Here is a 13,778-nt window from a genome sequence, read left to right on the forward strand (position 1 = left end):
ATTAAGGGATTCTATCAGAATATTAATCTATTTTGATCAGATAGCAGTGAAATCAAACTCCCTCTTTCCATCCAGTTTACCTGGCCTTCCAGCATCTCCCTCTGCAATCCTGACCTCTCTTGTTCAGAACTGTTGGTTCTTCGTATAGAAAGACTGTGGGATTTTCGTTTCTGCTTGGCTTGGCGAGCAGTGGCACAGCTTCCACTTTCTGTGGGCATTACTTCAAAACAATCACTTTCCAATAACTGCAAAGATAAACTAAAGCCAAGTATTAAATATTATAACTTAATCTAGGTAAGAAATTACTTTCTAAGTAACAAATGTAAGGGAAACATTTAATCCTACTAAAGTGTTTCGTTGCGGTAAGATATTAAGATAATGAGCAATGAGATAGTGAAAAATCTTACCACATACCTTTTAATGTTATTTGCCAATTATGAAGCCATTCCATAAATATAAAAATCCCTTTGAATTATAACTATTTTCCAAATACAATCCCTATGAAAAATCGAAAGTGCTTCTAAGAAACCCACATCTATAGTCACTTCCACAAAACAAATTCAAAGTCAGGAGCCTAAGAACATGATGCCTGAATGGCAATAACAAGCAAATTATTTAGATTCAAAAACTGCATCTGTTCTAAATTACAAATTTCAAGATCATAAACTCTACTACTTCCCCAAAAGTTTTCAGCAACTAATCCTATTGGTACTATGAAATAGCTGTATTAATGCTGCAATACTTTCCTCTATTAAGTCACTGTTATGCATCTTAAAATTTAATTCCATACAACATGAATTTCGATTAAACTAAATTACCTGACAGAATCTCTTCAACCTCTCTCATTCATGCATGAGCAATTTGGCTCTCTTAAACCATCAAAGTATGTGACATTTCTGCAGTGTCAAGTGAACTGTACCCTATTTGAATCCAACACTATATATGACCCTATTAAGCAAGGACCATTTTCTGTCTCTTTACCTATCTCAAATTCAATTAGTTTTGTCTGCAATAATTAACAGCTCTTTCTTAGAAACTAAAAAGTAACTACCATTTATGCAGCAACTTTCCTTGACAGCTAAATTAACTTTCTTACTGCATGAAACGGGGGAAATGCACCTATGATGTGTAATTTTGATGGTTAGAAAAAATGAGTAGAAAAAAGTCAGGGTTTTTGTAATCACGATAGAAGATATTGCAATACTTATTTTTGCTGCAGAAGAAATTGGAAGTTCCTCCTATTTCTTTCTATTATTTCTCACTAGAATTTTTTTTATTCCTTTTATTTTTTATTAATTTGTGTTGGTTAGTTTGTGTCAGTTTTTACATTCTGTTTAAAACTTCAAAATAAATTTTTAAAAAAAGCAACAGTTTTTTTTTTCTTTTTTACAAGTAGGCCTTGCTTAATTATATTAATTGGAACCGGAAGTTCCATCACTGAAGTGAAGTGGCCATTAGGGAAAACATCGAGTGACTGCATCACTTATGGATAGCAGTTCTAACAGTTACAGTTGTATCATTAGACCAGGATAACACTGTTGTCGGGTGAGGAACTTACAGTTCTCTTGCCCTGCCCGCCTCTGCTTCTTCCCCACATGTCTGTCCTGCACTCTGTCATCACCTCCCCCTGCTGCCCTTCCCCAGCACTCTCAGCTGACGTTCATTGTCTTCTTCCTCCCAATGCTGATATGCATGCACAGGTCCTTTGCAACGCCCTCATGCAGCCTTCCCTCACACACCTCATCAGCCGAGGAAGTATATGTCAGAGTTCATCTGGTGAGGGGGAAGCAAGGAGAGGTAAGGGCAGCATGCAGGGCATGCAATGAAAAAGGCAGAGGTGGGGGAGAGGCATATGGGGGAGCTGAAGCAACCACTACAGTCATAAATGCAAGCAAACTGCCAAGGACCTGAATTTGATCAGATGACTGTAGCAGCACTGAAAACAGCTATAGCTTCAAAGACCAGCTACAAGATAGTCCAACTTACAACAGTTCATTTAGTGAGCATTCAAAGTTACAAAAGTGACTTATAACCATTTTTCACACGACTGTTGAAGTATCCCCATGGTCACCTGATCAAAATTCAGATACTTGGCAACAGGTTCATATTTATGACATTTACAGTCTCTTGGGGTCATGTGATCACCTTTTGCAACGTTTCAATAAGCAAAGTTAGTGGGGAAGCCAGTTTCATTTAACAACCATTTTACTAACTTTGCAACAGAAATTTTGGGGTCATTAGTGATTGTAAGTTGAGGACCACCTTTAACGACCATTCAATCAGCACCATCATAACTTCAAATGGCTCCTGAATGAATCATTAAATGAGGATTACTTGTAATACTTTTTTGCACAGGTACTAGCAACAATCTTGGGAGTGCAGGTTTCCCCTTAACAGATCTACCCCTCTCCTCCTTCATGGGAAAAGAGAGCTTCTTCTAAGAGGGAACCTGAAATATGCTTGGATCACATAAAAAAAAAAGCATATTCTGTTTGGTGTAGAAAGATTATTTTGTGTCTATTAAATTTTAATTATTTATAGCCATTACAGTTTGAAATTATGGGAGTTATAAATCAACATGTTTAGAGTTAATGTGAGAGAAAACATTAAACACCCTCCCCCCCACACACTTTATCCAGTCTTGAAAATCCAAGATTATAAAAAGTATAGGCAAAGAATAAGTGTAAACTTTGTAAATTAACACAGTGAAAAGGAAGCTCTGGAAAATCAATTTAAAATGATTTCTTAGTTAATTCTGTTCAATCACAAGAACTGACAGCTCATTATTATTTTCAGGTGAATTTTTATGTGAATAACAAGCAAAGCTTCAACTTAAGTAAAGCCAATTTATAAATGTTACGTATTTATTTATTAAACCAATTTATATAATTGGCCATCTCACAAACAAGTGACTCTGGGCGCCATACAACAGAGCTAAAGAGTACACCAAATTTATACCATAGATTATACAACAAAACCATCCACTACATATTATAAAATGTCTTCTCAGACTTTTTTTTAAGTAATCAGAGATTTGCATTTCCTTCTTTTTGAATTAACTCTGTACACACAAACTTCTAGCCTTGAGGTATGTAGTCATTCCTATCATACAACATTACAACAAGTTCCTGTTTTGTTACGGTACTTTTCAGTTCCACCTTAAAGAGAAAGGAACATCAGAAATCACCAGTAATATAAAATAAACCTGGGAACTGTATTCAATCATGTTGGCATCCACTATTTTGTTACTTGTGTAATACTTAGATTGTTTGAGCTATATAGATGATCCTCAGTTTAGAATTGTGATTAAACCTGAAATTATATTTATAACTTGTGCCAGTTGTTCAGTGAGTTAAGATGGCCTGCAACCAATTTTACCTATTTTGCACTGGACATTAAGCAAGCATCGTGATTATAAAGCAAATACTATGGTTGTTAAGAGAATCCATTACGCGAAAAGAAGGTATTTTTCTGGAAACCAGAAGTAAACAGCAGTTTCTGACAAGTCTTAAATTGTGTTCAGGTGACTATGGGATACTACAAACCGCCATAAATGAGCACCACTTGCCAAGAGCCATAATGTGATCAAGTAACTAAGGAGGGGAGTGGTTTGCAGCTGTGGGAACTTTGAATTCAGCTCCTAAGTTTTGTCTATGAACTAAGCGATTATTTATAAGTTGAGGACTACCCGTGTACATGCCTGACCAGTGTCAGATTTAGACAGACACTGTAAAGCTTAAACATTAAAAAAAAAGCAGACCAGGCATAACCCACCCCACCCAAAAAACCATCCATTTTGAGAACTAGATAAAAATTCTTTACAAAATGCTAACAGCTTAGACAACGGGTGTCAAACTCGCGATGTCATGTGATGTATCACGACATATCGTGACTTTTTTCCCATTGCCAGCAATGAGGTGGGTACAGTTTTAGAGTGACACATCACGCCCGTGGGCCAGCAATTTGACACCCCAGGCTTAGAAAGCTAAAATTACCACTGTGTTTCCCAATACTAACATCCTATCACCCATGTTCATGCATCAGATGCATAAATAATATGTACAAAAATCAAGAATTTTAGTGGATGCAACAACACAGTCAATGTAGATCAGGCATGTCAAATTGCCGGCCCACAGGCCAGATGCGTCACACCAAAACTGCACCCCCCCCCATTGCCAGCAATGGAGAAAAAGTCCCAATACGTCGTGCAACATCACATGATGTCACGACTTTGACATGCCTGATATAGATTATCTCACAAATTAACACATCACGAAAACAATGCAGAAAAAGCTTCATGTATAAATAGCTCTAGATATAGTTTATACTCTTTTTCAGGCTGTCCTCCTATATTCACTTATGTTAATATCAATGGAATTACTTTTTATTAGGTAGCAATAGTTAAAAGTTTGTAAATCCTTTTGAATTTTCAGTATTTCTGCATAAATACATAAATACAGGTAGTCCTTGAACAGTTCATTTAGTGACTCTTTAAAGTACTGAAAAAAGTGACTTATGACGCCTTTTCAAGCTGTTCAACTATTGTGGCAACCCTATAATCACATATCAAAATTCAACTGGCAATTGACTCATCTTTATGACAGTTTCAGTGTCCCAGGGTCACATGATCAACTTTCGCAACCTTCTGACAAGCAAAGTCAATGAGGAAGACTGATTCACTTAACAAGTGTGTTACTAACATAACAACTGCAATAATTCACTTAACAACTGTGGCAAGAAAGGTTGTAAAATGGGACAAAATTCACTTAACAATTGTCTCACTTAGCAACAGAAATTTTGGGCTCAACTGTGATCATCAGTTGAGGACTACCTGTTTAAGGTCTATTTATCTCTTGGTGGATGAAAGCTTGCAACAAATCAGTTTGCAAGTCTCCAAGTTAAGCCTCTCTCACAGGGAACTATGGCCCACTTTACTAGAATCCCAGCTTGCTCATGCCACCTCAACATTGATGCCTGCCAAAAGACATCTGTAGGGCTATAGAACTCTATACAATCGCAACAAAACATGATTAATCAAAGTACCATGTGAAATCATTACATATATAAGATCTAAACTTATATATTTTGACATGAATTTAGGGTAGGAAATTCTAGCAGGCAGAGAAGACATGCTTAGCCATAGCCTGCCTAAGTGACACAACCAGGTCATAATGCATAGGAGACATTACTGCAACCCTACCGTGATAGCATTTTCATGTCACTGCTACAGGCAAAGCATGCTAAAATGGCTTTTGACAGAATTTCCCAAAGACATATTTTGTTTTTTATGATTATTGGGCAAAAGGAAGCAGGAAGGGAAAGGTGGCAAGACTATTCCTGCTTAACAAGTTTCTCTGTTTCAGCAACCTTCCCAGTATATTGTTTTCTTTTTAAAAATCTCTCTCATCTTTTCCTCAAGGAAAACACACTCTCCACTCTTTCCTCCTATTTTTCCCCCACAAAAACTATCCTATGAGGTAAATTGAGTTGAGGTAGAACTTATTCCAAAGAGAATTTCTATGGCTAAAGACGAAGTAAAACCTTAATTTCTCAAAAAGGTTTACTGTTCTAACCCACTGGGTCTACTAGATGCAGTTTTATAAAATACTTTACTGTGAAGCTTTAAGCGGATTTGTATCTGCATTCCACTCCAAAATATACACAATGTCTGATATGGCAAGAGAGATTAAAATATTTATGTTCATTTGAATGATATTGACTCATACAAACAAGGATTTTTTTTAAATTACTCAACTAGTAAAAGGGAGCTACAAATCTTTTTTCAAGAAGCCAAATTATGTTTCCTTTTGACACTGAAACTATTTTCTCAAAATATTACATGGAGTACAAACAACTATAAAAGCAACCTTTGGATGTATGTGAACCACATCTAGAGACCTGCTCCACCAATAACCACATTATGTGGAGAAATATCTCTAAATGCCCAGAGTCTTCATAGATGACACCTTACTCTCTCCTGGAACCATAGCAAGTGCCAGTTCTGTCCAAATAGGTGACATGCTAACCCAGTACCTAGAGGCTGCCAGCTCTGGGTAGGAAGAAAACAATGGTTTTGAGTTTATGAGCGAAATAAGTCCAAGGCAATATCATCTTTGACTCTGAATATAGTGGTACTCATGTGCTCAGAGGTAATCTACAAATATGGGACTGTGCAGTTCCAATTTAAAGACAAGATGGCAACTGTAGCCAGGAGATCTTTTACACAGCTACCCTTGGAAACCCTGTTCAGAGTAATTAATGTTCTAGGAATCACTCATTTGGATTGCAGAAGGGCTATCCTTAACTGTAGCATTCAGAATGACAATGGCTGTTTTCCATTATATTCAGATGACACACATACAATCCCATTGTTTTGGAAGCTGCATTAGTTGCCAAGTAGGTTTCAGGTGCAATTCAATATGCTATTGTCACTTTTAAGACACTCTATGCCCTGGACCTGGTTATATACAGACATTTTTCCCTTGTTCATCTGGCCATCCAATCAAGATTAAATAGACTCAATTCCCTCCAGGTCTAGTCTTTTCAAAAATGTCATCTTATAGGACTTAGTACAGCGATGGCGAACCTTTTAGAGACCAAGTGCCCAAAAACTGGCCCTGCCCCCACTCCACCCCCTGCCCCGCACACACTTCGCCCCACCCTGCCTACCCGCAGGACCACTCACCGCCTCCAGGGTCCGCTGCAGATTGCCCAGGCAGCCCAGCAGCACCATGACAGCCACGCCCTCTGCCTGCGCCCCGCAGCATCAACTGTGTGCGATGGGGCGTGAGGGCAGAGTCTTGTCCACGCTGCCTGGCTGCCATGTCCTTGGCTGCACTGCTCCACGTGGGCTATGCTCGGGAGCGACTCTCCTCCAGGGCAACTGCTGGTGAGGGGGTCGAGGGGAAGGCAAGGCTGGGGCAATGGCACGTGTGCCCACAGAGAGGGCTCCGAGTACCACCTCTGGCACCCGTGCCATAGGATCGCCACTACTGACTTAGGAAATGGGCCCTTTTTTATCACTGCCCTATGTTTTGGAACTCCCTTCTATGGAGATCTGATTGCCAGCTGGGCTTCAGAAGAGCCATTAGGAGCTGTATCTATTACACAAGGAAATTATGGATATTGACATTTATTAGCAGATACCTGACTTAGATTTATTTTTGTCCCTGGTGGTATTGGATGGGATTTTTTTTTTCATTCTTCCTCTTGAGTGCCTTTTTTATTTTATTTTTTTTGGTTGGGAGATTCTTCTTTACATGTTTTGTGAGCTGCACAGAGCCTTTAAGAATGGCAGAATACAAATAAGTAAAATAATTTTCCAGCATTATCAGATGAGACTCCAGCCCCCTCTTCCAATGACATGGACACTCTGATTTACCATTATATTTCATTGGATAATATGTCAGCATGTGATTGCTTAAATACTGTTGTTAAGGTAGGCCAGGTCAGGAAATAGACATGATAGGATTCTAGGAATATTTTTTTATTGTACTAAAGTAGAATAACTTAATCTTGAAGTTTCTTTGTCCCATCTTATAGAAGTGAAATCAAGGCAGAGTTCTCTTGGTTCTGGTGTAAGAATTGTGTAACTTTTCTCTGCAAGTCACTTTTAATGGCTTGTTCATCTCTTCCCTATCCCCACGGTCAGCTCTAAATTCCTTTACAAATACTCACAATTGCAATTCATTTATATAAGGATAGATCAAGTGCGTGGTAGAAAATCACCTACTTGAAATAATTCATATATTGATAAATTTTACACATAAGCTAAAAAAGTATTCTATACAATAACAAAATAAACAATTGATAATTATACCTCATTTCTTGATGAATGCTTTCTACATTCAGATCAAGTATAATTAATTGGCTTTAAATGTTCTAGGAGAAAACAAGAAAGGTCATGCTTAAAGCTCTAGCAATGGTACTCTAAGGTTCTCTTCTTAAATTACCTAACACAGAAATAGCTAGTATTCTCATAATCTTGCTTATCAGCAGTTTAATAGTGAGAATGTGTTATGTAATGAAAAGGGGGAGGGAGAATTCCACTGGCATATCTGATCTGAAAGCTAACAGGCTATCTTTGGTTACCAGAAGTATCCAAACATGGAAAGGATGACTAAAGCAGAGAGCTTCCTTTCTTGTTCCATGAAAAATTGCATAAAAATAGGAAAAGTAGTAGAAGGAATATGCAAACGGTGACAAGATTTCTATTTCTTTTTGTTTCAAACTGTGATTTTGGACCTAAATTTCAAATAAAATTGTTATACAATTACACTTTCAAAAGACATGCTGGAATAAATGGATGCAATTTGCTTTTTAAAATGTTGCATCCTTAATATTTTCACAATATGAAAGATGACAAGATTTTCACAGAGGAGCTGAGCTACTCTCTGCAGCAAAAACAGAAGACTTGTGGAAAGTCTTCTGGACCTTAAAAAATTGAGCCTTTTATGGTCTACTTTAAGCCATCATTTCTCAACCTCAGAAATGTTAAGATATGTGGACTTCAACTGTCAGAATTCCTCAGCCGGCTAGTCTAAACAGTGAAGAATGTAGAATATAGTTACATACACTGAAAAAGAATGAGGCTTTGCAAATTGACCTAGATAAACTAGTTCTTCAACGATTTGCCAAAAATTCTACAATAAAATTGATTTTGGTAATCAAAAAAATCAGTTGTTCAACAATATTTTTCTCTTTCCTGAATGCATTGAAAGTTATAGAGCAGTGGTGACGAACCTATGACACGGGTGTCAAAGGCGGTACTCGGAGCCCTCTCTGTGGGAACACGTTTTGTTGCCCCAGCCTTGTCTTCCCCTGTGACCTCCTCCTCTTCAGCAGCTCCCCTGAAGGAGAGTCGCCCTCGAGCATGGCCTACACGGAGCAGCACAGCCAGGGACATGGCAGCCAGGCAGCATAGACAAGACTCTGCCCTCATGCCCCATCATGCAGTTGATGCTGCAAGGTGCGGGCAGAGGGTGTGGCCGCCATAGTGTTGCTGGGCTGCCTGGGTGATCTGCCTGGAGGTGGTGAGTGGTCCTGTGGGCAGCGGGGCAGGGGATGGGGAGGCAGAGCAGAGGTGGGAAGGGGGGTGGAGTGGGGGCAGGGGCAGATTTTGGGCACTAGGTCTCTAAAAGGTTTACCATTACTGTTATAGAGCTCTTATTTCCAGTATGGTCTCTGAATTCCTAGCTAATATCCCATTCTGATTGGCATTTTGAGAAGTGAAGATCTTTATGGGAGCCTTAGTGGGAAAAGGTCACTTTAGAAAGGGTGAACACAGTCTTTCTCAAAAAAAAAAAAAAAAAAGACAACAGAAAATCATTTTCCAAACTATTTCTCAAGAAAACTGTGTGGACGTATCCATATAGTGATTAAAAGTCAATCTTGACTCAAAGGTACTATGAAATGGTATGAGATCAAGAGATATACTAATAGAACTCAAAATGATTTTGCATGAAACATGAAGATATGGATAGTAGCTTTTTTCTATCTAGCAGTAATCAGCAATAGGAAACCCTTCCTGGTATCTGAAAGACTACAGTCCAGATACAGTTCTACCATTTCATAAAAATTTGGGCCTAATTTTCATTTGTTCGTAAATTACTTCCAAGTAGGATATTTCAAGGCTACTGCAACTTTACACAAAACAAATATAGCACACTGTAGTCTGTGACACAACACTAGTTCAGTTACAACCATATGACTTGAAAGCAGTTGCAAAATGCCAATCAGCACATTGAAGTGTGACAACAGTTTACTAAACATTTCAGATTAGTTAAGCAATGGGCTTTTGTTTGTAGAAAATAAATTCTACTTGCTGTCTAATAAATTGACCATGACAATAACTGACATTAAGTTAAATGCTCAAGGATTTTTTTAATAATTTAAATAAACAATCACTAAGAAATTAGATCCTCCACATAGATAACATTTATGTAACAAATGAGCCACCAATTTTTATAGTAATCACAAAATGTGGGTACAATTACAAACTGGACTGCCAGGCGCAAAGATCCAACTTAATTCCTCTCTTCTAGGAATCCACATTCCTATCTTTCTAGGCAGAAAAAAAAGCAATGAATTACAACTTTTTTTACAATGCTTTTTAAAACTGACTCTATTGCCAATTTAATAATATTGGTTTAGCAGTTTTATCTCATGGAAAGGCAATTCAAGCACATCTAAAGAACATTAATGTTTATTTTACAAATGTTTATATGACATTTTATCTATGTATAGTTAGCAAAGCCCTGGTATATTTAAATAGGTTTGTCATAATACAGATAAAAGATAACATTTCAAAACACTGTGCCAACAGTGATCTCGCAAATGAGCTGGCACTGTACTTAATTTACTGACAGATAAGATCCACGTGTTTATATTAAGCAAAGAAAAATACTGGAAATAGCACTGAACATATGTTATCCAGGGTGTCTACTCCAGTTAGTTCTCTCTCTTCTACTTCACTCAGCTAAAAGACAGATTGAGCCCAGATACACTTGAGTTTTATTAATTGAAGAGAGTGACAACCAATGTAAAAGTAAAAAAGCAAGATATCTTTTAAAATGTGTTTAATGGCAAAATATTATTTGCAATAGGGACAGAAATTGACCATCAGTCTAATTTCTTTTCTCCTTTGCTACTGTTAATGGTGGCCATGGTTTCTGAGCCATCATTAAAATCTGACAAAATAGAACGCTTTACAGGAGTGAAATATCAGCACCAAAATAACAGTACAACAAAAGGATGAAATAGCTTCACAATAAAGAACTTTAATTCAGAATAAGTTCCAGTTGGCAAAGTCAAAGAAGTAATTATTGCAGGAAACCCAGATCATACACTGCTGAAATATTAGTTTTCTTTACAAGCGTTAAATATGAAGCATTGAAAGTAAGCACTGTACATATTATAGGATCTCTGTCTTCCATAGAAGCTAATATCAGTTTTTGAGCAGCACTATAAACAAAACACCACTAGAAACATATGAACACAAGTTTCACAAAATAAGGCTATGCAGTATAGCATAAATAACAAGTACTTTGCAATGGATCTCAGCACCAAATATCTTCCTTGGAGACCATAAAGTAGCCACATCTTTTACAAGGCTCATACAGTTACTTGGAAGCTTTCCTCAGCTGTCTGTGTTTCCATGTCCTTGCAAACTATGGTTCTGCTAGGACTGTGAAGGGCTTTACAAAGCCATAATGAAGAGTATTTACATGTGGAGCATTAGATGTTTGCTATCTATGAAATCCAAAAAGAAGCATACTGAAATATTTATTTTATGTATTTAATTTTTATGCCACTTATCTCACTAACCAAAATATAATAAATATAACATAGTGAGGAAAAAAATTAGATCAGTCTTACTTCAAGATGAAAGACCACAAGCCTGAGCAATCAGTACAGATATAGTCCTCAACTTACAATCACAAATGAGCCCAAAATTTCTGTTGCTAAGTTGTTAAGTGAGTTTTGTTCCATTTTATGACCTTTCTTGTCAGCATTGTTAAATTAGTAACATAGTTGTTATAAGTGAATCTGGCTTCCCCATTGATGTTACTTGTCAGAAGGTCGCAAAAGGTGATTACATGACCCCAGGACACTCTGATCACTTTTTGCGATCTTCTGATAAACAAAGCCAATGTGGAAGCCAGATTCATTTAACAACTATGTTAGTAATTTAGCAACTGCAGTGATTCATTTAACAACTATGGCAAGAAAAGTCATAAAATGGGGGAAAATCATTTAATGACTACCTGGCTTAGCAACAAAAATTTGGGGCTCAATTGTGATCGTAAGTCAAACACTACCTGTATTGTAAATTCTATATCAACCACTGAGTCATTTACTGAAGTTCACACAAATGCATTTAATAAATAAATAGTACTTCAAATTTATTATAATTACAGTTATTTTTCTGGATACTGACTTTACTATTACATTTATTAGTCCACAAGGAGGTTCTTTATTAATTTTAATGTTTTCAATATTCTGACCATCATTGGAGTTCAAAATAAAATTCTATCTGTCCAAGTAAACATAATAAGAACAACAGGTAGATAAATGTTAACTTGTACTTACTTAGCAATTATTATGCTAAATATTATTATGAAATAATTATTTTATATGAAAGACAAGAAAATTTTCATTATTTCTCATGATCCCTTATTAAGTTTCACGTTATGATGCCATACACATTTAAAGTAAATATTGCAATCAAATAATAAACCACTGAGCTTCCTCACAGCATCTCTAATTCAGAAAAAAGTCCAAAAATCTGAACCAAACATTTCATCAAGCAATCATAATACATTATTTTTTAACTTAAATGTGTACCATAACTTGGCATTTTAACAACATTTGTAAATCTTACCAGGAAAGCCAGCAACAAAATCTGAGGCATCTGCATACAGAGATCGTAAGTTCTATCACTGACCAAAAATTTTAATTACTATAACGTTTTTTTTAAAGCATTGTTTAAGCTGTATGTTTTTTTAAAGCTGGGTTTAGTTAAAATTTAGACTTCAGTTACCTAATGAATCCTCAGATTATGAGAAGATGTCATTTTATTACAGAGATTATATATTTGGTATTTTTTTCAGCTCATTAAAATACCACAGGCCAGCTACAAAAATTGGCAGTGTGCCCAATACTAATTTCCTAACTTGCCTCAATTGTTTATAAAGTACATGTCTTGGAGCAAGTATTATAAGAAGAGTTAACACCCTTCTTCAAATAACAGTGTGTACTTTTAATATATATTTTAAGAAGAATGGAAGGAAGGAGACTTTCATTTAACTTTGAAGAGCTAATCTGACTACATATATATCTATACACACACACATACAGAAACATATATCAGGTCGGTCATGTTTTCCTTTTTTCTTCCCTCTATTACATTCATATAAGGCAAGTATCCCTAAGTACGTCTTTATAAAACTGATCTTCTCTCACAGGCATGGAAAGGATGGAAACATGAATGGTTAAGAGTGAAAGAAAATTTCGAAAGAACAATCGCCGTTGCATTCGTACCAAATCATGAAAGCAAATATTTGTTCCTCAGAACCACAATTGTTTGTTCTCACAATCTCCCCTCACACAGCTAAGGACATATGGCGAAGGCTATAGGTCCAATCATCCCCAGCTTAAGAGATATAAACTGCATCATCTCTAGCCATATCAGCCGGAGAGAGGGGGCGCTGGCTGGCTGGGAGCGATGGAGGGCTACAAAGGCACGAGGGTAAAGAAGCTGAGACCCATGGGAGTTGTAGTCCAACGGTTCTCCAAGGCACAGGGCACGGTAGAGCACCGTCCCTGCCCCCTCCCCATCCCAAAATAGACCCAGCAGCCTCGCCTGTCAGTCTTCCCCATGCCGCGCAAAGGGGAGGGGAAGGCTCACCTGAAGTCCAGCTGAGAAACGGAGGGGGTGGCTCCCAAACCCGGAGGGGGAGAGGTTACCAAAAGGCGCAGGCAGGAATACGGCACGGAACTGAAAGGACAAAAGACGTCCGGGAGAAGATCGGTAAGGAAGGAAATTACAAGGGAGCCGCCGGCGGGCGAACTGCAGATCTGGAGCTTTTTTTTTTTTTTTCTCCCCCCGAGGCGAGCTGCATCAAAACCGCTTACTCCAGAACTCCCCTGATCTCACTTCCTGTTTCCCCGGAAGAGCCCTCCAGCCCTCCAGCCACCATAGAGATTGACACCGTAGGGGACGGAACCATGAGTTTGTGGCGGTGAGGGCCTAGACATGGCATGGATGTTCCTGGAAT

General features: G+C 37.7%; 1 protein-coding gene across 6 annotated transcripts in view; it reads right to left on the bottom strand.

The window, feature by feature from the left end:
- Nucleotides 1-13,670, bottom strand: part of WDR37 (WD repeat domain 37) — a 54,213-nt gene extending 40,543 nt beyond the window's left edge. For 2 of the 6 annotated variants that reach the window (XM_039352486.1, XM_039352481.1), the window contains exons 1-2: nt 13,409-13,669; nt 81-258 (exon numbers count right to left, since the gene is read on the bottom strand). In XM_039352486.1, coding sequence (XP_039208420.1) covers nt 81-218 — 138 coding nt within the window. In that variant the 5' untranslated portion in view covers nt 219-258; nt 13,409-13,669. Of the gene's footprint in view, nt 1-80; nt 2,087-13,408 lie in introns of those variants that run through there. The other 4 variants (XM_039352487.1, XM_039352484.1, XM_039352483.1 and 1 more) reach the window with 3 other exon arrangements.
- Between the last annotated feature and the right edge of the window lie 108 nt (nt 13,671-13,778).

Source organism: Crotalus tigris, unplaced genomic scaffold (genome assembly GCF_016545835.1).
Source record: "Crotalus tigris isolate CLP2741 ecotype Arizona unplaced genomic scaffold, ASM1654583v1 scf7180000018435.730608, whole genome shotgun sequence".
Lineage (NCBI taxonomy): Eukaryota > Metazoa > Chordata > Lepidosauria > Squamata > Viperidae > Crotalus > Crotalus tigris.